Source organism: Sciurus carolinensis, chromosome 1, assembly GCF_902686445.1.
Source record: "Sciurus carolinensis chromosome 1, mSciCar1.2, whole genome shotgun sequence".
In the NCBI taxonomy this organism is placed as follows: domain Eukaryota; kingdom Metazoa; phylum Chordata; class Mammalia; order Rodentia; family Sciuridae; genus Sciurus; species Sciurus carolinensis.
In genome coordinates, this window is record NC_062213.1 from 38,517,177 (window position 1) to 38,543,354 (window position 26,178).

Sequence of the window (26,178 nt, forward strand, 5' to 3'; positions counted from 1 at the left end):
AATTTTATTGTCTGTGAAGCAAATGCAGTGAAGAAGGGGAAAGGTGATGTCTTTGGAACCAGACAAACATGTTTCCAAGGCACTGATCTATCACTTCATAGGTCAGACTCCATGGGTTATCATATCAATTAGCCATCTCAAGCATTAGTTTTCTGTAAAGAACTCCAGGAATGTGGAAGGAAAGTGTAGTGTGGTTAAGGTGTCCATCACATACCTACACGGGGTAGATGTCCAGTGAACAGTAGATTTTTATCTTTGTTATTTCTGCCTCTCGTGCCTTAATTTAGTACAGCTAAGTAAGCTTGGTTACTGAGGTGCTCAGAGTGTCACAACCCCTCTAAAGCTTTTTACTTGAGCAGTTTATTGATTAGTAGAAATTTTTTCTTTGTCTATTGAACTGACTAATTGGCATTCTATACTTTAGATCATCAAAGCTTTGTGTTCTGCTACCTGATTTAGGGGTAGAAAGCAGAAAAAGGAAAGGAAAACAACAAAGGTCAAGTTGATCCTCTTGTTCTGTGGATACTTGGAACTAGAAAAAAAAAATCTTTTCCAGGTGGTCTTTCACATTTCCTCTTCCATTTCTCCCACCCTGATGATCTGTGATGTTCACTTACTACTGAGTTCAGTTCATTTCCTTTCCCTAACTAAATTAATCCAGTCTCTGATATCAGCATTCTTTTATCTCTTCTGTCTAGTAATAGCATAATTCAGGAATAATATTTCACATGTAGATGAGTGGTGCCTGTTTGAATCTCCAAATTGGAAAGATGCAATGGGCAACCAATAAAATATACTTATTAATGCAACCTTGTACACAATTTATTACTAATTATTCATACTTTTTCATCAAGCCATACTTGTCATTTTGGGGGCAAGCCTTGGCTCTGAGGCTTTTGGACCGTAGACCAATATTCATCTTGAACTCTGGGCATGTACTTTAAATTTCCTACAAATATATTATTTTACATCTCTGTATAAATGTAAGCACACACACATATATATTTTGAGCTCCAATTTTACAATGATGTTTTACCCTTTATTAAAGTACAACTATAGTATAGTTCAGTGGTAGAGCACTTACCTTGCAAGTGTGAGGCACTGGGTTAGATCCTCAACAACACATAAAAATAAACAACAACAACAACAAAAAAGATTATGTCCATCTTACAGTTAGAAAAAAATTTTTAAAGTAAGTATAACTATAGTGTATCCTACAATTCCTTAGTAAAATGTGTAAGAATTAACACTCTACCTAGGACACTTACTGATCCATGGGGAAGAGTTTAATGTTTTTTTATCATTTGGCTAACTGCATATAAATGACACAAATGAGTAGTCAGTTTATTAAAGGTACTCAGTACCTTTATTGGAGAGCAAAATGGGACAAGACTTGACCACTGTACCACTGACTTTTTCTGGGAATAAAGAACCTAAAGATGTTCAATGGTTTACCCAAAGTCACAGAGCTATTTATTGTCAAGCTGGCTTTCAAAGACTCATGACTATTGTATATTAACTGGTTAACTTTAAATAAAAACTGTCAGCATTTAGTAGTTACTCAGAAATGTTATTCTCTTTTACTTTTATTTGTCACAGTGAAAGGAATGGTGTTGAAATAATCTTAATGAGGAACATATTGTGCTTAATTTTCTCTTTTGGAAAAAGGGAAATTGTTAGCTTTCATGGCTCCTGGGGATAAGAGAGATAATGGGAGCCTTATTTCTTCTTCCTTTACTCATTCTTCCCTACTAATCCACCCGCTTCTTAGAGGATAACATTGCTTCATAGCCACTAGATATATATTTTTCTTTAGTTTCAAAGATTAACAGATAAGATGTTTATACAAAGGCAATTTCTGCCACAGAATACCCTGATACTTATCTCATGGCATAAAGTCACTGGTAAAGAAGGACTCAGTGGATCCTCTCATCTCTAACCAAGGGATTTCCAAGCTCCTAATGGGGGAAGGAAATGATTAAGAACATAAAACTAAGTACACATGCATATATGTAAACACTAAGTCTTCTTAAAGACAGTTTCTGGGTTTAAATTTTTTAAAAAATATTTCCACACATTTATATTTGCAGACATTTTCAGAGGCAATAAGATTTAATGTGGATTTTGGAGTTTTTGAAGTGATTAACAATGCTCCACAACTTCTGGAAAAGCAACTGAAAAAAATCCTACAAAATCAGCAACCTCGAAATCCCATCTATGATGTTGTAAGGAAAGGAAAGAATGATGTTAAACCTTTTCACATGACTGTCCCCTGTGAAGATGAGACCATTAATATCAACTATAATATTATGGTAAGAAAACATCTGAGTTTAGATCTTAAAAGACAGAGAAAGTATTTGGTGAGAAAATATGTAGCTCCTTGGACTTATCTTTCTGAAATCTAACTGTATTTATTGTGTTGTACATACACATAGTATTTGTTAGGCACTGTATCATCTGTTTCTATCTAGTGGTCAATTTAGTGTAGCAATTTTGTTGATGTTTATCAACATACGAAAGTTAACATAATTTACCTTGAACATTTAAAATATTAGGTTATTTTGTGGCAGTATAAAGGGTGTATATATTCTTTACTATTTAGGTTAGTTACTTTGTAGGAGATGTGGATTTACAGGGAGAGTTTATTTCACTTGGGTTTTAAACCAATCCTAGTAAGCAATTAGTAATTAAAACTTTTTATCCTCAAGTTATCCCAGATGGCTTTGACCTCCCTCGCCTTAAATTCTATTATCGGCCTCTAGTTTTTGTCTGTTTAGCATGAGGTCAAAATTCTGGGTTCTAACATTGGTTGTTCAAACACTTACCAACTCTGTGTCCTTGAACAAGTCATTTCGATGAACCTCATTTTTATCTTCTGTTATGCTTTCACTACCTACTACTTAGGTTTGTTCTGTGGATCAAATGACAATAATAATGAATGTTTAATTATAATATTTTCATCTGACAGCACTAGGCTAAAATAGTCTAACACTTCAGACATAGCTCTACTCCAGCCTTAAGGTTTTTTAATTCTTCAATTACTAAATTCAAATATATTTCTGTCTTTCCTGTTAATTTATATCAGATTAAATGGTAATATTAATACCTATGTTAAGGCATTGTTTTGAAGCTAAAACAAGGAAATAAAGTCTAAATTATATCAATTGTTAGGTAAAAAAGAGTTTTTACTTGATGTGCCAATGATATTTATTAGCAACAATAATTACTAGCAAATTAATAAACATCAGTAATTACATGAAATTTAAGTGACCTATGCACCCCAATTAAAAGTCAGAGTCAGATGGGATAAAAGAAGAAAAACAGCTATTGCTGGAGATTAAAACACTGTTCTTTGAGTAATCAGCAGAAAAGACAGAAGATCAGTAAGGACATGGAAGTTCTATATAACACTAAGAATCAAGACAATATAGTTAATATTTATGAAACTTTTACACTACAATAGTAGGATACACATTGTTTTTAAAGTACACTAGTAGTATTTACCAAAATGGACCATATTCTGTGCCTCAAAATGAATTCAACAAACTCGAAAGATCTAAAAGCATGCAAAATATATTCTCTAATCCAGAATTAAGCTATAATCAATAAGAAAAAATATCTGAAAAATCACAAATATTTAAATAATTAAACAATACATTTCTAAATACCCCATAGGTCAAAGGATAATCTCAAAGGAAATGAGAAATTATGTTGAATTGAGTGAAAATTAAAACCCAACATATCACAAATTGGGGGATGCAGGTGAATTAGTCCTTGGAGGGAAATTTATAGCATTAAGTACTTATAATATGAAATACCAAACTCAAATCAGTGTCCACCTTCCACTATAGGAAACTAGCAGAATAAAGCTAAATCAAAAGTAAAGACCAACATCAATTAAATTGAAGAGAGAAAATCAATGTAAATGAAGTCTTACTCTTTGGAAAAAAACAATGAAATCAATAAGCCTTTAGCCAAATGATAAAGAATGAAAAGATAAATGACTAATCAGAAAAGAAAAAAAGGACATCATTACAAATCCTAAAAAAAAAAAAAGAATTTTTCAAGCAGCTTTACATAACAGTAAAGCTGAACAGTTTAAATTAAATGGACATATTCCTTGAAAGACACAAATTGGGGAGTTTCAAGATGGCGGACTAGGGGGCGGCTGCATTTCACGTTGCTCCAGGACACAAGATTCAAAAGAGGAGATAGTGAGAGACTTGGGACCAACTCAAAACCACTGGGTGAGTCTCTCCCATTGGGGAGGCGTCCCGGATGGGGCGGTAGCCCCAGAATGCAGGGAACTTTGTGAAGTAGAGTTGCCCGGCGAGACGCCCCTCCCCCCACTGGAGCGGTAAACACGGACAACTGGGATCATCGAAGAGGAGGCGGCTCAGCACAGCGCTTGGACTCGGAGCAACCACTGGGGCTCTGGGCGGCTGCCTGAGGAGGAGCTGCGTGGCGAGCTGCTTGGACTCAGAACAACAGCTTCTGAACACCGGGGGGCTGCCCGGAGAAAGAGGAGGAGCACGGCAGGTCGCTTGGTCTAGGAGTGACTGCATCAGAGCCACAGGCGGTTGCCAGAGGAGGAGGCGAGTGGTGAGTTGATTGGACTAAAAGCGACCGCTCCTGAACACCGGTGGCCTGCCTGGAGGAGGAGCATGGTGGGTCACTTGGTCTCGGAGCCACCGCTCCTGAACCCCCCAGGGGCTACCCCGAGGAGGAGGAGGAGGAACAGGGCGGGTCACTTGGACTCGGAGTGACTGCCTAGGGCTACGGGCGGTTGGCGGGAGGAGGAGACGCGAAGTGAGTTGGACTCCTAGTGACTGCGTCGGAAACCCGGCCGCTGTCCGGAGGAGGAGGTGTGTGGCGGGTCTCTGGGTATCGGAGCTATTGTACGGGGCTCCAGGTGATGGCTCAGAGGAGGGGCCGCATAGCCAGGCGATTAGGTGCAGAGGGTCCCAGGAGCTAGGTGGCTTCTTGCTGGAAGAGCCGCACAGAGACACGCCTAGGGGCGGAGCGAAGTTTCCAGGACTGCGGGCAGATTCTCTGGGAGAGGCAGCCTAAGGAGACTCGCCTGCGAAGGGTGAGGCTCCCAGGCCCAGGACGTAGGTCCGGGCCCCTGGGAACATTGCAGAGGAAGATAGCCCAGCCCAGGTGGTAGTTGTAGATTGAGGGGAACCTCTAGGAGGGGAACTGATCAGCAAGACGTCCCCACCGAGTGAGTCTTCCCTGCCGGGTGAGGTTTTCCCACAGGGACGGTAAAACCAGAGACACAGGCACAAACAGGCCTTGCCTCAGCCCGCAGCCTAGTTCCCCGTTGGATGACCATTGGTCAACAAGTGGAGGCACCTCTGCCCACTAGCAGGAATATACCCCACCTGAGGGTCACCACCCCTAGAGAGGCAGCTTCTTCATGGAGCTCCGCATTATCAACTTCTCCAAGACTTCAGGCTACTGAAGGATAAGAGGGGATATACTAGCAATCTTCAGGGACATTATAAGTCGATAGAGGAAATCTGCAATATCTTAATGACCCACTGATTCCTGAACAATATGAGAAAACAAGGGAAGAAAATGCCCCAAACAAATCTAGATGTTACATCAATAAAATCCAACGACAGCATGGCAGGAGAAATGACAGAAAGGGAGTTCAGAATGTACATAATTAAAATGATCAGAGAAGCAAACGATGAGATGAAAGAGCAAATGCAGGCATTGAATGATGAGATGAAAGAGCAAATGCAGGCATTGAATGATAGCACCAATCGACAGTTAAAAGAGCAAATACAGGAAGCAAAAGATCATTTCAATAAAGAGTTAGAGATATTGAAAAAAAACCAAACAGAAATCCTTGAAATGAAGGAAACAATAAACCAAATTAAGAACTCCATAGAAAGCATAACCAATAGGATAGAACACCTGGAAGACAGAACTTCAGATATTGAAGACAAAATATTTAACCTCGAAAGCAAAGTTGAACAAACAGAGAAGATGGTAAGAAATCATGAACAGAATCTGCAAGAACTATGGGATATCATGAAAAGGCCAAATTTGAGAATTATTGGGATTGAGGAAGGCTTAGAGAAACAAACCAAAGGCATGAATAATCTATTCAATGAAATAATATCAGAAAATTTCCCAAATCTGAAGAATGAAATGGAAAATCAAGTCCAAGAGGCTTATAGGACTCCAAATACACAAAATTACAACAGACCCACACCAAGGCACATTATAATGAAAATACCTAACATACAAAATAAAGACAGAATTTTAAAGGCTGTGAGAGAAAAGAACCAAATTACATTCAGGGGGAAACCAATACGTATATCAGCAGATTTTTCAATCCAGACCCTAAAAGCTAGAAGGGCCTGGAACAACATTTTTCAAGCTCTGAAAGAAAATGGATGCCAACCAAGAATCTTATACCCAGCAAAACTTACCTTCATATTTGACGATGAAATAAAATCATTCCATGATAAACAAAAGCTAAAAGAATTTACAAAAAGAAAGCCAGCATTACAGAACATTCTCAGCAAAATATTTCATGAGGAAGAGATAAAAAACAAAGAAGCATATCAGCAAAGAGAGGAATTACCCTAAAGGAACTGTCAAATAAAGGAGGAACCAAGATGTGTCAAAAAATAAATAAATAAATAAATAAAATTTTAAATATGAACCAAATGACCGGGACTACAAATCATATCTCAATAATAACCCTGAATGTTAATGGCCTGAATTCATCAATCAAAAGACATAGACTGGCAGATTGGATTAAAAAGAAAGATCCAACAATATGTTGCCTGCAAGAGACTCACCTCATAGAAAGAGATACCCATAGACTAAAGGTGAAAGGATGGGGAAAAACATACCATGCACATGGACTCAGCAAAAAAGCTGGAGTATCCATCCTCATTTCAGATAATGTGGACTTCAAGCCAAAGTTAGTCAGAAGGGATAAAGAAGGACATTTCATACTGCTTAAGGGAAGCATAAATCAGCAAGATATAACAATCATAAACATCTATGCCCCAAACAGTGGCTCATCCATGTATGTTAAACAAATCCTTCTCAATTTTAGAAACCAAATAGACCATAACACAATAATACTAGGTGATTTTAACACGCCTCTTTCACCACTGGACAGATCTTCCAAACAAAAATTGAACAAAGAAACCATAGAACTCAATAACACAATGAATAATTTAGACATAACAGACATTTATAGAATATACCATCCAATGAAGAGTGAATACACTTTCTTCTCAGCAGCACATGGATCCTTCTCTAAAATAGACCATATATTATGCCACAAAGCTAATGTCAGCAAATACAAGAAGATAGAGACACTACCTTGTATTCTATCAGATCATAATGGATTGAAGTTAGAAAGAATGAAAGAGTAAAAAACAGAAACTACTCCAACACCTGGAGATTAAACAATATGCTATTATATGATGAATGGATAACAGAAGATATTAGGAAGGAAATTAAAAAATTCTTAGAGGTAAACGAGAACAAAGAAACATCATATCAAAATCTCTGGGACACTATGAAAGCAGTACTTAGAGGAAGATTTATTTCATGGAGCGCATTTAATAAAAGAAGTAAAACTCAACAAATAAACGACCTAACACTACAGCTCAAAGCCCTAGAAAAAGAAGAACAGACCAACACCAAAAGTAGTAGAAGACAGGAAATAGTTAAACTCAGAGCTGAAATCAACGAAATTGAAACAAAAGAAACAATACAAGAAATTGACAAAATAAATAGTTGGTTCTTCGAAAAAATAAACAAAATTGATAAACCTTTAGCCACACTAACAAAGAGAAGATGAGAGAAAACCCAAATCACTAAAATTCGGAATGAACAAGGAAATATCACAACAGACACGACTGAAATACAAAACATAATTAGAAGCTATTTTGAAAATCTATACTCCAACAAAATAGAAAATTTTGAAGACATCAACAGGTTTCTAGAGACATATGAATTGCCTAAACTGAACGAAGAGGACATACACAATTTAAATAGACCAATTTCAAGTAATGAAATAGAAGAAGTCATCAATAGCCTACCAACAAAGAAAAGTCCAGGACCAGATGGGTTCTCAACCGAGTTCTACAAAACCTTTAAAGAAGAGCTTATTCCAATACTTCTCAAAGTATTCCATAAAATAGAAGAGGAGGGAACTCTCCCAAACTCATTCTATGAAGCCAATATTACCCTGATACCTAAACCAGACAGAGACACATCGAGGAAAGAAAATTTCAGACCAATATCCTTAATGAACATCGACGCAAAAATTCTCAACAAAATTTTAGCAAATCGCATACAAAAACATATTAAAAAGGTAGTGCACCATGATCAAGTGGGTTTCATCCCAGGGATGCAAGGTTGGTTCAACATCAGGAAATCAGTAAATGTCATTCACCATATAAATAGACTTAAAGTCAAGAATCACATGATTATTTCGATAGATGCAGAAAAAGCATTTGATAAAATACAGCACCCCTTCATGCTCAAAACACTAGAAAAAATAGGGATAGTGGGAACATTCCTTAACACTGTAAAGGCCATCTATGCTAAGCCCATGGCTAATATCATTCGAAATGGTGAAAAACTGAAAGCATTCCCTCTAAAAACTGGAACAAGGCAGGGATGCCCTCTTTCACCACTTCTATTCAATATCGTCCTTGAAACTCTAGCCAGAGCAATTAGACAGACCAAAGAAATTAAAGGGATACGAATAGGAAAAGAAGAACTCAAACTATCCCTATTTGCTGATGATATGATTGTATACTTAGAGGAACCAGGAAATTCCACCAGAAAACTTTTAGATCTCATAAGTGAATTCAGTAAAGTAGCGGGATATAAGATCAATGCACATAAATCTAAGGCATTTTTATACATAAGCGATGAATCTTCAGAAAGAGAAATCAGGAAAACTACCCCATTCACAATAGCTTCAAAAAAAAATAAAATACTTGGGAATCAATCTCACAAAAGAGGTGAAAGACCTCTACAATGAGAACTATAGAACACTAAAGAAAGAAATTAAAGAAAACCTTAGAAGATGGAAAGATCTCCCATGTTCTTGGATAGGAAGAATTAATATTGTCAAAATGGCCATACTACCAAAAGTGCTATACAGATTCAATGCAATTCCAATTAAAATCCCAATGATGTACCTTACAGAAATAGAGCAAGCAATTATGAAATTCATCTGGAAGAATAAAAAACCCAGAATAGCTAAAGCAATCCTTGGCAGAAAGAGTGAAGCAGGGGGTATCGCAATACCAGATCTTCAACTCTACTACAAAGCAATAGTAACAAAAACGGCGTGGTATTGGTACCAAAATAGAAAGGTGGATCAATGGTACAGAATAGAGGACACGGATACAAACCCAAATAAATACAATTTTCTCATACTAGACAAAGGGGCCAAAAATATGAAATGGAGAAAAGATAGCCTCTTCAACAAATGGTGCTGGGAAAACTGGAAATCCATATGCAACAGAATGAAACTAAACCCATATCTCTCACCATGCACGAAACTAAACTCAAAATGGATTAAGGACCTCGGAATCAGACCAGAGACCTTGCATCTTATAGAAGAAAAAGTAGGTCCAGAGCTTCAACATGTCGGCTTAGGACCAGACTTCCTCAACAGGACTCCCATAGCACAAGAAATAAAAGCAAAAATTAATAACTGGGATAGATTCAAACTAAAAATCTTTCTCTCAGCAAAGGAAACTATCAGCAATGCGAAGAAAGAGCCTACAGAGTGGGAGAAAATCTTTGCCAATCATACTTCAGATAGAGCGCTAATCTCCAGAATCTATAAAGAACTCAAAAAACTCTACACCAAGAATGCAAATAATCCAGTTGACAAATGGGCTAAGGAAATGAATAGACACTTCACAGAAGAAGATGTACAAGCAATCAACAAACATATGGAAAAATGTTCAACATCTCTAGTAATAAGAGAAATGCAAATCAAAACCACCCTAAGATTCCATCTCACCCCAATTAGAATGGCGATTATCAAGAATACAAGCAACAACAGGTGTTGGCGAGGATGTGGGGAGAAAGGTACACTCATACATTGCTGGTGGGGGTGCAAATTAGTGCAGCCACTCGGGAAAGCAGTGTGGAGACTCCTTAGAAAACTTGGAATGGAACCAGCATTTGACCCAGCTATCCCACTCCTTGACCTATACCCAAAGGACTTAAAATCAGCATATTACAGAGATACAGCCACATCAATGTTCATAGCTGCTCAGTTCACAATAGCCAGATTGTGGAACCAACCTAGATGTCCTTCAATTGATGAATGGATAAAGAAAATGTGGTATATATATATATAATGGAATATTACTCAGCCATAAAGAATGATAAAATTATGGCATTTGCAGGCAAATGGATGAAACTGGAGAATATCGTGCTAAGTGAGATAAGCCAATCTCAAAAAACCGATGGACAAATGATATCGCTAATAAGTGGATGATGACACATAATGGGGGGTAGGAGGGGTTAGTGTTAGGGTTAGAGTTAGGGTTAGGGAGGGGGGCAAGAATGGAGGAAGGAAGGACTGTATAGAGGGAAAAGAAGGGTGGGAGGGGTGGGGGGGAAGGGGAAAAAAATAACAGAATGAATCAAACAACATTACCCTATGTAAATTTATGATTATACAAATGGTATGCCTTTACGCCATGTACAAACAGAGTAACAACATGTATCCCATTTGTTTACAATAAAAAAAAAGCTAAATTCTAAAAAAAAAAAAAAAAAAAGAAAGACAAATTATGAATGCTCACTCAAGATGATAAAGATAATCTGAATGAAAGAAGGGGGGAGAGGGAGGGACTGGAAAAGGGAGGAATTGCAGAATGAAATTGGTTAAATTATGCTATATATGTATGTGAATACATTACAGTCAATTTCACCTTTATATGTCTCTATAAAGCACCTGTTAAAGAAAACAACAAATAAACGGAAGGAAGGTCAGTAGAGTAGGGGAAGGAGAATGAGAGGGAGAAGGGGAGGGAAACAGGAAATACTAGGACTGAAATATGTAGTAAATATTCCATGCATGTATGATTATGTCAAAATTGATCCCAATATTATGTATAACTATAATACACTGATAAAAACTTTTTTAAAAAAGAGTCTGAGGGCTGGGTTGTGACTCAGTGGCAGAATGCTTGCCTAGCATGTGTGAGGCACTGGTTTTGATCCTCCTCACTGCATACAAAAATAAGCAAATAAAATAAAAACATGCTGTCCATCTATAACCACAAATTAAAAAAAAAAAACCAAAAACAGATCATTGGAGTAGCCCTATGTTAAGGAAATTGGATCTATAGTTAAAAATCCCACAAAGAAAACTCTAAGCCCAGCAGCTGCACTGATGAATTCTATCAAACACTTAGTAATGAGTGTTGTAATGAATGAATACCAAATTTATGAAAATTTCCAGAAAACAATAAAGGAGGGATCAATTTCCATTTCATTTTATGAGGCTAGCATTATTCTGATGCTATCACTAAAGAAATTTCAAGGAAAAGAAAAAAACCACAAACAACTGGGTATGGTGATGCTTGCCTTTAGTGCCAGCAACCTGGAAGGCTGAGGCAGGAAGATTACAAGATTGAAGCCAGTGTCAGCAACTTAATGAGAGCCTGTCTCAAAATAAAAATCTAAAAATAGAAATGTAGGTCAATGGTAGCACAACTCGTGTTCAGTACCCACTACCACAAAACAAATAAAAAAAACTACAGACTAATCTCATGAATTTGGACACAGAAGTACTCATAAAAAGGTAAGCAAATTGAATTCAGCCATGCAAGAATAAAAAATAATTTATCATATTTTAGAAGATAACATAGGCATAAATCTTTATTATCTTGGATTAAGCATTCTTTTTTTAGATACGACAGCAAAAGCACAAGTGACAAAAGGAAAAATGAATTGGACTTCATCAAATTTTACAAGTTTTAGTCAGGCGTGGTGGCACACAGCTGTAATCTCAACTACTCAGGAGACTGAGGCAGGAGGATTGCAAGTTTTAAGGCTAACCTGGGCAATTTACTGAAACCCTGCCTCAAATTAAAAAAAAAAAAAAATTAAAAGGGTTGGGGATGTAGCTCAGTGGTAGAGCACTTGTGTAGTAAGTGCCAGGTGCACCGCCCCATCAAAAACTTTAAAAAAATTTTATGCTGTAAAAAAGACTACCAGTAAAGTGAAAGACAGCCTACACAACCAGAGAACATATTTGCAGATTATATATTTCATAAAAACTTGTATCTAGATTTTATAAAGGACTCTTATAATCCAACAATAAAAAGATCGATTTAAAAGACAATTTAAAAGTTTGAATAGAATCTGAATAGACATTTCTCTAAAGAGGATTTACAAATGTCTGGTGAGCACATGAAAGATGTTCAACTATCTTTAGTCACAGGGAGAATGTAATCAAAACTACCAGATACCACTTGACATCTACCAGTATGGCTATAAGAATCAAATTTGATTTTATTTTTTCAAGATTTATTTTTGGGTCAAATAGATGCAAATACATTCTAAAAAGGGAAAAATGTAGATTAACAGTTTTTTAGTTAAATATTAGGTAATTTGGTTTTGGGTGAACTAATCTGACAACCTTATAGACTTCCTGAAGGGTTTATATTGATCTTTATATACAGTTCGGCATTTTTTAAAATACCCTGAATGTATTGCTAAATGAGGACTTGTGTCCCGCAGGGTTGTCAGTGTGTAGTGTGTCTCTGGAGTCTTCCTAACTGCAAGTTCCAAATTTCTTTTAGATCACACTGTAAGCAACAATGCAGGTAATCACTAAGGTGCTCCTGTGTAGGTGCTGGTTGTTTCCATGGTTCTCTTCTGTTCTTTTGTTGCCCAGAAGATAAGTGTTTGATGCAAGCAAATGGATGTTTTTGCTGAACTGGAGGAGACCATTGTGTGCCAAGTTTTCTGCTTCTGAGAGCCTAATTACTTTGTGCCAAATGTCAGCAATATTGAGCATACATGCATCCTCATGAGCATCAGCTTATCAGATCCAGCAACACTACTGTTTGTTCCGGTACTTTCCTTATGGAGTTAGTAATGGTGTGTTGACTTCTAATGCTACTGTCACAGCAAAACTAGGCTGTGGCAGATGGTCCATGGAAGCCACATGAATGCAGACACCTTTACCTCACTGAGTTGTGTATGTGATTGGTGGTTTTACTTGTTGGTGGCATTTGTTGAAGTACTGACATTCTTTAGAATTCTGAAAAAAGTGAATGTAAGAAAAATTAAAATCAATAGTGAGTAAATGTTTTAGGATGAGTAGCAGTTTAAAAACTCCTCAGTAATTCTGTATTGCCCTCACAACCTCAAGGTAAAATCTAAACTCTTTAATGTTGATTAAAACTATTCACAGTCAGACCCGGCCTGCTCCTCCAGCCTCCTCCTTTATCCCTCAGATGGCATCCTGTGATCTAATATTCTAAACTTGTCCCCTGCTCCCTTCCTCAACCTAGCTAGTCATGCTTCAAGTCAGAGAATGCAGAGCATGCTCTGTGGAAACATCTCCTGAGTTGGGTGCCTACATGGACACCCACAGAAGCCTACACTGTGGCACCACAATACAACCTTGGTATCTTTAGGAAAGTGCCCAGGAGTATTAAATATTTAATGAAAAAATTTTTTAAACTGAAAGAATAAGGGACCTACAGTGGCCTTTATTGTTTTCTTGGTGATTCTTTTTCAGTTTGTGATGATGAGATTAGATTGCTATTATTATTATTGGTACTGGGGATTGAGCCCAGAGACACTCTGCCACTAAGTTACATCCCCAGCCCTTTTTATATTATTTTGGGATAGGATTTCACTAAGTTGATGACTCCTCAGACTTGATCTTGATATTCTCCTGCCTTGGTCGCCCAGGTTACTGGGATTACAGGTGTATGCCATCAGGCCCAGATTTGTTTATGATTATCTTAACCTATTTTATGATAGTAGAAATACTAAAACTGACTGTTTTTTTCCCTCCTTCCTCCTCCTCCAATAAGTTACTTAACTTTTCTGAATTCAACTAGTTAATCTGTAAAATGGAGATAATAGTTGATAAAGGGTTATTGAGAGAATGAAAGAGGTACTATAGGCAAGAAGTGGCTCAGGGTCATTGCTCTCTTATGCAGATAGAAGGTAGGGGTGGAGTGCCTAGTGATAGCAAGAGATCAGTATTGCTTTCATGATTAGGCCTCAGTTGTCCTAAAAGGTGACTTTCTGTGACACATTTTTTTTCACTTTCTCCTAATAGTGTCTCAATCGTGAACAAGGTATTAAGTGGATCAAAAAACAAAGACTTCCAGCATTTCTAGAAAGTGATTGCTACTTTGAATACAGGTATTGGAGTCTCATCTATATACTTATTTTTAAATGCCTATTTTTCACCTAAAGTCATTTTTTTTCTGTGATTTCTTAGTAAAGTGGCATGCCTTTGACCCCATTGCAGTTGGAATCTACCTGCTATAGAATAAGAGTGACAGTTTTATAGAAATAGCACCTAATCAATATACTTCATCTTTATTTCTTTGATCATTATACTTTTAAAATTATCTATTGGTGATAATGATATTAATGTGCAGATGCTTATAAACCATGATAGAATGTCAGGGCTGAGATTGTGGATCAGTGGTAGAGTGCTTGCCTAGCACATGTAAGGCACTGGGTTGATCCTCAGCACCACATGAAAATAAATAAATAAAATAAAGGTATTGTGTATATCTATAATTAAATTTTTTTTAAAAATATAAAAATTTAAAAAAGATAAAACTGGTCAAGATTTTCCTTTGTTCCCTGACTTTTAAAGTGTAAATACCTAAGCATTCTGAAATTATACTAAAATTTGACCTTTGATTAGAACAATCATTTTAAAAATAAAATAAAATAGAAAAATATTAAGTAGTGAGTAGTTTGAGAAATATTCCATTCATTTCAGCAGAGTTTAACAGAATCATGCTGCAGAGCTAGGAGGAGAGATTGACTTGAATACATAAAATGAAATTTTAGGGGTTTCTTCCTGAATTCTACCATATTTGAAACTTATGTCAAAATTTATGATTTCTACAATGCAGGTTAGCCAAATTAATCTCACAAGTAAGATGGAGCCAATCAGGCATGACTTTCATACTTGGTACAGATAGTACTCCCTGGATCCTGAAAAAACTGCCCAGTCCACCACCTCCTAGTGATGAAGAAGACGATCTCCTGATTCTGAAAAAGTTCTACATTTCTCTTGGCGAGGTAAAAGGATGGGTAATTTCTGGTGACAGCACTTCAGTGAAACTTTTCGTTTCACCGGCATGTATTTCATTTGTACTACTTAAGTAGAGAGAATGATTTCAAAAGCTTTTAAAGCCAGGCTCAGTGGCACACACCTGTAATCCTAGAAATTTAGGAGCCTGAGGTAAGAGGTTCACAAGTTTGAGGCTAGCCTCAACAACTTTGTGAGACTCTGTCTTAAAGTGAAAAATAAAAAGACTGGGTTGTATCTCAGTGGTAAAGTGGTCCTGGGTTCACTCGTCCTCTACCAAAAAAAAAAAAAAAAAAAATCCAACCCCATTTAAAGCATAGTTTAGCAATAATTCTTGTGGATTTATGTGGACTCACTCGCTTCATTCTTTCACCTAAAATGCAGTTAGATACAGTATTCTTTCACATCTGAAGTAACAAAAACAAAACTGAAGAACATCTCAGTATCACCTAGGAAGCAAGGGTAACTTGAGTTACCCCTAATTTCATTGTTCATTACAAAATTGTTATTTGGATTTCGTTAATTTTTGTATAAAAAGATGATGAATTGGATTTTCTCACCCCTGTACTACTAAAATTCCTTAGTAGTAAAATGCATTACTCTTTAACTGCTATGAGATAATTTATCCTCCACAATTGCAGAAATGTGGAATTATATGAGTGTATTGGAAGAGATATAACTTAGCATCAAATGTTCTTTTGGATCATCACAGCATTTAGCCTCTTATTTTAATCAGATCTCATCTCAGGCAACACACTTCTGATAAGCAATTCTATATAAAATCTGGAATGGCAAATATGTGGTCCTTGTGCTGCTGCTCTGTTAGTGTGCATTCATAGCAGACATTGCTAATCAATTGTGGCGGTTTTTCTGCTGAGCAGGACTTGACTCCAAATTCTTTTCAGTATAGTTTTTTAGGCAGGTACTTCCTATTGATTAAAGATGTCACATAAAAGGAAACCTTTTCTGTCTGCATTGGAATGGATAGACTTTTTCAAATGGTATTTGAACTTTTTTTCCCCATGTTATCTTCTAGTTAATTTTGTCGTTGGGGCATTTCTATCAGTAATATTTGTCAAGAATGTTTAAAATTATACCAGTCCCATTATTTCTACTGGTTAATGCTTAGTGATGTATTAAAGGCACATTTTTCTTCTCTATTATACTTATTTTTAAGTATTTTTTTCTTAATTTATATATTACAGAAATGTCATGAATGAATGTCATAAAATATAGACTGATAGTTGAGGCCAATAAACTTGCAAAGGGATGATCAATCCAGGGGACCAATCCTGACTTCTTATATGTGAATTTATCAAATATAGGAAGTAAATATCCAAGCTAGTTTACTTTTGCTGCTTTCTGAGATTTTAAAAAACTCTCATTTCTGTTCATTTGATTAATATTTTAACTATATCATATAATTTTTCATAATCTTCGAACTTTGAGGATTCACATTTTTTGACTCAAATTTAAATTATGTCTATAAATATGAATTAATCTTTATGATAATTGGTAATATTTCTTTGAGTCTTTGGTTTTACCATCTAAACACAATTGGCCCATCTCTTAAAAGTGTCAAGTGGAATAATTAACTGATGACTGACTGATGATTTATTTCTTCCCTGTCCTCTACTCCCTTATCCTTTTTATGCAGTTTAAACAGCAGGGATACTTATATATTATTCTCCCTCAATTCCTTGAGCCTCAATTTTTGGCCTCCTCTGTGGGCTTAGGATACTGCTTAGAAGCGGAGTGGCTCTATAAGTAAATGTTAAATAACATATGATTAATATTAAATGCCTTGGTTTTAAAGAAAAGAGGGAACAAAGTGACTTAGTCTTTCAAAGCTTTCATGTACTGAGGAACCTTCTCCTTAGGAGGAGCAGTGGCTATGCAGAGGCACCTCTCAATTCTCTCGATTCTCTCTTGCTTTAGTCTCCTTGTGTGGCCTGACTTGCCCTGCTAATTCTCTGTAATAGACAGGAGACACTGTCTTTCATTTGAGCCCTGCCTCTTCTGTGAGTGTTAGGCTAAGTGCCCACCAGCTGCCAGTTGGAGAAAGGAGAAATGAGAGGAATGCAGGACACTCCCTTCTCTGTTCCTGTTAAATAACTTAGATTCTCTAGGAAAAATGGGAGATGACATTTGTGAGAGTGGCAGGCAGAGGAGTTTTCCCAGGAAAGCTGGGACAGGAGCTTCTCAGGGCTAGGATTCTAGAAGTTACAAATCAGCTTGGTAATCGGGTCTGCTAGTTCAGGGTACACAAAGCAAGGGAAAACTGACCAAGGGGCGGGGGGGGTGGGTCAGGAGTCAGTCTGCAGGAAGCATCCAATCCAAGCAAAATTGTGAAAGTCTTAGGCAAAGGAGGTTGCTAAGCTTCGGGGCTTACAGTAGAGTCACTGTCACACTGGGGGAGCAGTTGATAAAAACATTGAGCCAGGTCAGGCAGAATTGAGGCATGAAATAATTGGAAAAGCTGTAAATGAGAACACTAGTAAAAGATACATAAAAGGATGTAATAAATCCAGAAGGAGAGTTTCATGTCCTGTTTTGGTCAGCAATAATCTGAGAGTAAGTGTGAAGAAGAATTTGGTGGTATTGTACTCATTTTTTTCTTTGGTTATCTGATATGAAAAAAGAAAAAAGGATTAAAGCTATCTATTGGCTAACGCATTTTAGTACAGTTTTCTTTTTTTCATAGAATAATTTTTCCTTTACATATTGTATTTCATAAATTGAATATTATTATAATGATTTGTCCAGGTTTGCAATTGGAGGATACTGTCAATCTTATATTAAATTAATATGTCCCTTTCTTCCTAGGCTTCTTACACTCAAACAGAAGATTGGTTTACACTTGCAAAACAAAGTCAGGAAACAGTATGCACCTTTTCATTACCCTGTTGTATAACCCACAGCAAAACTGAACTTCCAGCTATTTCATCTGTTACTGGTAAGCAGAAAAAGACAAGACTGACCCAGAGCTCCTCTTTAAGTTGTTTGTTGTTTGTTGTAGTCTTACAGGACAGCTCTTGGTGATTGAGGAGAAAATATTATCCACACACTTCAGGCCTCTATGCAACTTCCTTTTGCTTCTTGAGAAGCAAGTTGGGATGGTAAAAGGGGAGGGTTTAAAAGAACTCAATTCTAATATTTATTAGTTGTGTGATTTTTTTATGATTGATTCCACTTCTTATTTTTCTCATCTATAGGATTAGACTAATGATATGTGCTAAATGTATGGAAAATGCCTGACCTTGTGCTTGGCTCCTAATCTGCAGCTGATAAATATTTGTCTTGTCTTTATTTCCTATCACAGTTCACAGATTCTTTTTATTAAACCTTTGCCATAACATGGGTACAATATTTCTGTCTTCTTAAAAGTGAACAGTCATCGATTGAAATTGAGTTTCCCTTCTGTTTTTAAGTTCAGACTATTTTTTTCCCTTGAAAAGCAAATAAAGGGGCTGGGGTTGTGGGTCAGTGGTAGAGCACTTGCCTGGCATGTCTGAGGCACTGGGTTCGATCCTCAGCACCACATAAAAATAAATAAATGAAGCTATTAAAAAAAAAAAAAGCAAATAAATTTCTACTGCTTTTATAGGTGCTTTTGTGGGTGATACAAACATTCCACAAAAACAGAAGGAAAATTCCAGAAATAGGAGTCATTAGCTATGGTATTATTAGAGAAGAAAATCTAAATGTAATTCAGGAAAAGAGTTCAGGAACTCACTTACAGTTGTTAACTGTAAGGGTTTACTAATCTATAACCCTCTGAAAAGTATGTGCAACTTCAGGAGAAGATAAATCTGGACACTCTAGAATTGAACCTAGGTCTAGGTAAAGAGAACGCAACCTCCTTAATAGTTGGATTTATGGGTTTCTTGCTGTTTCCTCAAAATACTAAAGTATAATATTGGAGAGTATAGGTAAGTAAATATGAAAAGCAAGGACAATGGGAGGGTGGTGAGCAGAGATGTCTACCTTGTTCTCTACCACACCCTCCCTCCCACTCTGTGGGATTGAGCCCAGAAACCCCTGGAAGGTTCAGAAAGTCTAATCTTTTGATATTGGGGGGGAAATGTAGTGTATATTGTTTTTCCATGAAACTTATAAGTGAAATCAGTCTTTATAGTGCATTGAGATTTGAAATCTAGTAACTAAGAAAGTAGTCATCAAGGGTGGGAATAGATGACAACAGTCACCTGGTCCATGACTCAATTGACCATGTGATATATAGTGATGTCATCTGATATTCACTGATTTCTGAGAGAAAAATGGGAGCTAAATACTATATCTTTAGAAAAAAGTGTAAAAATAATTCTTTTTTTTTTTTTTTGTGGTGCTGGGGATTGAACCCAGGGCCTTGTACTTGTGAGGCAAGTACTCTACCAACTGAGCTATCTCCCCAGCCCAAAATAATCCTTTTGTAAGCCTTCATAAATGCCTTGCTATTTTGTAACTTTAATGGTAAGTTGTAAGAATGTTAGGATTTGAACCTTATTTTCTAAAACAGTGAATTTTAAATTAAAATTAAAATTTTAATGATTCCAGTTCTGATCTGATCATCTATTGGTCTCATCATCTATGGCAGCTAATTTTCCCTTGTTACACAACATGAAATATTAAAGCACATATTTAACTATTTAATATCTTTCTACTTCTCTAATAGATTTGGTCCTTATGTTTTGCCATTCTATATCAGTTCTGAAATATTAAATTTTAAAAGCATACAATGTCTTTTTGAATATTCTTTATGTTAGAGATATCAAATATTTAGTCCATCTGCCATCCTCTTCCCTTGCCATGTTCAAGGAAGACAAGGTTAATCCCTGTTGGCAGATTTTTCCTTACTGGTTCCAAATTGGCTTCAGAATCCTTCTGAAGATACTGGTCCCTGCACCCACTCCCTGTGATAAACTCATTTACCATGCAGGCTCTATAACATCTGTTTAACAATATCAGTTTTCTCATATCTAACTTAACCACCCTTTATAATTTAATACAGAGAGTTCTATCTTTGATGATGGAGTTCACCCCAGGACAAAAAAAGGCGTATCTAAAATCACTGCATTTGAAGAAGAGGAGGAGGAAGGATCTGCATCTCTAAAAGATACTCCCTCTCATGCTCTTCTGAGAATATACCTTGAGAAGCAACACGATGTAGCTAATGAAAGGGTGACTTTGCACTTCTCAACGTGTGAAGAATTTTTAAACTTGTTTGTATATTCTGTTTTAAGAGTAGCCATTCAGCAAATTACTGGGGAGCCAATCAGAGAAAGCCCAGACTATGTAGACTTCAACAAAGTAGATCAAGTGTCATTTGCTGATTTTGTTGAGCCTTGCCTTGGCAAGAATTTTTTAGCTGAACCAGTTCAAACTGTAAAGGAAAAGAAGTCAGAAGAGATATTAGAAAAAGCAAGTTTAAGTTCAAAGAGTGAGAGCATTGGACCTGAGAGCAGAGCTGACTGGTGTGTGTCTCACAGAACCTATGACATTGGCAATAGAAGGGAGTTTGAAAGATTTAAGAAATTTATGAAGGGCACATTAGGGGAGAAGTATTTGTGGCTGTGGATGGATATTGAAAGGTTGAAAGTTCTTAAAGACCCTGGAAGACATCAAAGGTATTTCTAATTTTTATTTTTTAATAGTTTCAAAAATAAATTATAGAATATTCATTTGGGTTATTTAAGACAAGTACAAAGACTGAAATAAATATAAAAATGTAATTTATACTTTTGAAGGAATGAATAATGATAAAATTTGTTTTATTATAATAATATATTTTTTAAAATATTGTGCTGAGGATCGAACCCAGTACCTCACACATGCTAGGCAAGTGCTCTACCACTGAGCCACAACCCCAGCCCCTAAAAATACATTTGATTTCACAGATTTTCTGATTTCATAGCTTTCAGGTACTAATAATAGCAATGATTTGGGTTTGCATAATGTTTTCATCCCATAAATTCTAGAACTACTCTAAAATTTTCTACTTAAGTTTTTATAACATTCCAATGATATGAAATGTTTATAGACAAAAAACTTACCAGTTATTTAAGCACATTGCTTATTAGTGATATTTATGCCAGTGTAAGAGCCTGTTCCTAGCAACCTGCTTGGTTTAACAGATTCCATGTAGCTGGATATCTGAATGAGTCTCTCCACTGGAGAACCTCCTAGAGGTCTAATGGGGTTCAGGCTAGCTCCATGTATAGTAGGTTACTATAAGTCTAAGAATCTTAAGAGGACACTATTTGAGGCATGTTCTTATCTTGTCTGTGGCTTCCTGAACTTCTCTGAAGCAGATTAACTATGGTAGAATCCAATTCCTATTAAGATTTGACTGAGCTAGGTGCAGTGGCGCATACCTGTAATCCCAGCGACCGGGGAGGCTAAGGCAAAAGGATCATGAGTTCAGCCAGCCTCAGCAAAAGGTGCTAAGCAACTCAGTGAGACCCTGTCTCTAAATAAAATACAAAATAGGGTTGAGGATGTGGCTCAGTGGTTGAGTGCCCCTGAGTTCAATCCCTAGTACCAAAAAACAAAAACAAAAACCAACAAGATTTGACTGAGTATATTCTAAGTGATTGGATTAGTCCAATTATTTTAAAGGCATTCCGATTTACAGAGCTTATAGTTTTAAGAGCAGGGCACTGTGACAGGTTAGGAAGCATGACCTGATTGATTATGGAGTGAACATCATTACCACTTTTGAGGACATATCAGGGAAGTTACATGCAAGTAACCTACATTGGTTTTTCAGAATTAAGACTGTAGTTTCCATGGTTGCTACAAAAAATTACCCAAATTTTGTGGCCTAAAGCAACTAAATTTTACTTATTCTCTTATAATTCTAGAGGTCCGAAGGCTCTGGGTGGGGGAGGGGAGATTCATTTCTATGCCTTTTCCAATTTATAAAGGCCACCTACATTCCTGGGTTTGTGGCCTCTTCCTGCATCTTCAAAGCCATCAGCATGGCATCTTGCCCTTGACCTCAGCATTTGTCCTCACATCATTAAGACTGTCTCTCTTTCCTCCTTCTTTTAAAGGACTCTTGTGATTACATTGGGACCACCCTGATAATCCAAAATAATCTCTTTAAAGTCCTCATCTAAATACATCTATAAGGTCTCTTTTACCATGTAAAGTAACAAATTAACAAATTCTGGGGATCAGGATGTGGACAGCTTTGCAAATCCATTTAGCCTCCCACACTTGCCCTTCTCATTCCCATAACTGTGAGAAATATTTTAATCTCCATAAAAAATGTTTGGTATTCCTATAAATCAGTGTTCGTTTTGAGATAGTCCATTATTTGTCTGAAACATCTACATTTGGGTAATAGAATATTGTATCAACATGTGTGTATATGTAGGTATGTGTTTTGTTTCAGACATCTTGAGAAGATGAAAAAATGCTATCTAGTGAGCAGTGGAGACTGCTACCTTTCTGCAGAAATCTTATCAAAATTTAAACTGTTAGATGGATCTCAGTGGACTGAAGAACATTTAAAAAATATTCAGTCTGAGGTTGTAAAACCTTTACTTCTGTATTGGTAAGAAAATTAACGTGAATCAAAGTTTCCTACTTTCACTTTTCTTAGGCTATTTTATGAGTTATGCCTTTTGTTGATTGGGCATATAATTTGTGGAAGTTTAAAATAACATTATTAATCTTTGACCTTTCTTTTTTTGTGTGTGTGGTGTTGGAGATTGAACCCTTGGCCTTGTGCTTGCAAGGCAAGCAAGCACTCTATCAACTGAGCTATATCCCCAGCCCCGACCTTTCTTAAAAGACCTTAACTTTTAAATAACTAGGATGTTTGGGTGATTAAATCCACTATGAGGTTGGACAGTACTTAAGTTTTCTTCTAACTTTGTGAGCACATCCTTCTATACCTTACCCTTTTATGATCAATATTCTATAAAATTGGTGTGTGTGTGTATGTGTGTGTGTGTGTGTGTGTGTGTGTGTACATAAAGCTAGAGTTACAGCTTTATCATCTCAGTGAACATTTTTTGAGCATTTCCTTAGGGCAAGTGCTGTGCCAAGGATAAAAGATAAAACCTGGTCAACTAGGGGTCATGGTCCAGTGTGGGGAACAGACAAGTCAAATTAGATAATAGGCAATAGCTGAATGCATACCACATGGTTCTCCTTTAGCGCAGAGAAGGGGGCACATTTCACCTGTGACTCAGGGAACTGGAAGCAAGGAAAAGAGAACAGACAAAGGAATAGACTAAAATGTGTACCATTTGAGGATCTGCATGGTGTCCATTGTAATTGTTGGATCTGATTGTGTCATTTTTCTACTTTAAATTTCACTGGTTTCACCAAAGATTTCAGTGTAAAATGCAGATTTTTAAATTAGCAAATTAGGTAATCATGATTTGTTCCTTGTCCACTTCTCTAACATCATCTCCCACATAAGTATTCTAGATTCTATACATGCTTTGTACTTTTCTATATGTAACATGCTCTTTTCTTTCTTCAGAAAATTTATTCTTAGATATTTAAGACATATAGAAAGGTATAAATTATACTATAGTGGGTACATATGCATACACAGCCCAACTTAATAAAATATTGCCAACATGGTGTGCTTTCCCTTTTTAATTAAACTTTTTGTTTTGAGATAATTGTAGATTCACATGTACCCTCTAACCAGTTTCTCCCAATGGTAGCATCTTGCATAACTCTAGTATAATTTCACAGTGAGGAGATGAATATTGATATGATATGACCATCTTTTCTACATATGACCAGTTTTACATGTACTCATTTGTGTGTGTATTTAGTTCTATTATCACTTTATCATTTATATATTCATGAATGTACAACTATAGTCTAGATATAGAACAGTTAGGATACCACAAGCTTTCTTTGTACTAACCTCTTATAACCATCCCCATCCTCCCTCTCCTCTTTTATCCCTAACTCCTGGAAACACTAATAAATGAAATTTTATGTAATCTTTCAGCATTAGGTTTTAAAACTCATCCCAATTGCCTTGAGATCTGTCCAAGTATTGGGAGTTTGTTCCTTTGTATTCCTGAGTAGTATTCATATACACATACACACACTGAAAATAGATTTCTCCCACTCACAAGAACTTGAGAATTAAGGTGTGTACAAATGGACACAAGAACTTATAGCAGCATAAAAAATAATACAATACTAGTTTAGGACTCACTCTGAAATGTCCCGTATTATTGAATGAATTCACCTAATGGCTAATCAAAGATTAATGCTATGTGAATGAAATAAGAGTATAAAATTATAATGGTAAAGGCAGTAAGAATTTATGGAGTCAAATGAAGATACTTTAATGATATGAATCATAAAATTGAGACACCTAAATTTCCTGGCCACCAATATATGATGTATTTGATAAGGCTCTTCTAGATATGCCCACTTACTGACTGACATACAAAAGGAAGTAATTTTGGATATCTCCAACTCTGCTAAGTAAAGTTTCTGAAATATAGGATAGAATGACATGACCACAGAGATGACATGGGATGCTTCCTGATTCTAACCTCCTTATGGACTTTGGATTCTCCTCCACTCCTGCTTTGTTCACACTGAAAAGATATCTACCTTCTTCCTATAATAAAGGGAAGTAATTTTCTGCCAGGTCCTACAATATGGAATAAAAATTAGTCCATGGGCTATGGCATCTGGGGGAAAACCTGGTCCAAGAAACAATTAGCGGCAGGCCTTGACAGCTGGAGTTAACCTCATGTACAATAGTTAACCCACAGACTGAGTACCAGGATATCCAACCAATTAAGTGTGGCCTTGACGTTGTGCCAGACATTCTTTTTCCTAAGTTTCTGGCAGTAGAATTGGTCTTTCAATTATATAAATTGTTGTAAAATTAGTTCCTACCTTTAAATTTAAGACTTGAAAATAGATAATTTGAATCATAACTACTTTAGTAGCATATCTGAGCATTACCAAAAATGTTTATAATATTTAAAAATGTTAATTCATTCTACAAATTTTTATTTGGTACTATAACTACTAAACTGCTTTAAAATGATCACAGTACATTTTTTGTTTATTTTACTAGAAAATATGTTATTTTAAAACTTCCTTCATCAATGGTATGTTTCTTTTTCTTATCAAGCAGATAATAACTCGATGATGATTTTATGATTTTTTTTCCCCCAGTACACAAAGGCCTTTTTATATAAGCAAATGGAATCACAGGCAGTTGACACAGAAAAATATTTTTTAAGGCTAGGGAGCAGAAGAAGAAATACAAGTTATTAGAAAGGGGGTAAGATTGATCATTGAAGATTATTTTGAGGCTTTTGGGTTTTGAGGTTTATTGTCTAGTTTAATCTTAATTTCTCTAATCTTATATTTGTTATTCCAATAAACAGGGCACCAAGATTCTGTGTTACTCATTCACCCTCAACAAAACATGCTACTGCTGAACTGAAATTCTGGCACCTCCGTCAAGAGAAACCAAGAAAAGATATTGATCCTTTTCCACAAATGGCAACTCTCTTGCCATTAAGACCTAAATCTTGCATTCCACATATATCTGAGGTCCAGGTAGGGTGTCCAGTCTATGGTTTGGCCTCTGCTGGTGTGCAGTTAAATTTCCATGCTGGAATGTTGTGCACTGCTCCTTCCATCCATTTCATTATGTGCTTAATTGAAGTGGTGCTGGTTCCTAATGTACACATTGCCACAGTTAGAAAATGGGAAAATCTATAATCTGTTATCTATGAAGCGGCAAAAGTGATTATTTTAAAATGTATGATCATGTCACTTACATGCTCAAACTATCCATTGGCTTCCTCTCCCACTCAGAATAAAATCCAGTCTTTGTG

General features: G+C 36.4%; 1 protein-coding gene across 4 annotated transcripts in view; it reads left to right on the top strand.

Annotated features, from left to right (window-relative positions):
- Nucleotides 1-26,178, top strand: part of Rgs22 (regulator of G protein signaling 22) — a 122,334-nt gene that overhangs the window by 25,310 nt on the left and 70,846 nt on the right. The window contains exons 4-10 of one of the 4 annotated variants that reach the window (XM_047523997.1): nucleotides 2,091-2,312; nucleotides 14,330-14,415; nucleotides 15,147-15,315; nucleotides 18,152-18,281; nucleotides 20,337-20,952; nucleotides 22,725-22,886; nucleotides 25,723-25,897. In XM_047523997.1, the coding sequence (XP_047379953.1) occupies nucleotides 2,091-2,312; nucleotides 14,330-14,415; nucleotides 15,147-15,315; nucleotides 18,152-18,281; nucleotides 20,337-20,952; nucleotides 22,725-22,886; nucleotides 25,723-25,897 (1,560 nt within the window). Of the gene's footprint in view, nucleotides 1-2,090; nucleotides 2,313-13,016; nucleotides 13,106-14,329; nucleotides 14,416-15,146; nucleotides 15,316-18,151; nucleotides 18,282-20,336; nucleotides 20,953-22,724; nucleotides 22,887-25,722; nucleotides 25,898-26,178 lie in introns of those variants that run through there. The other 3 variants (XM_047524006.1, XM_047524002.1, XM_047524009.1) reach the window with 3 other exon arrangements.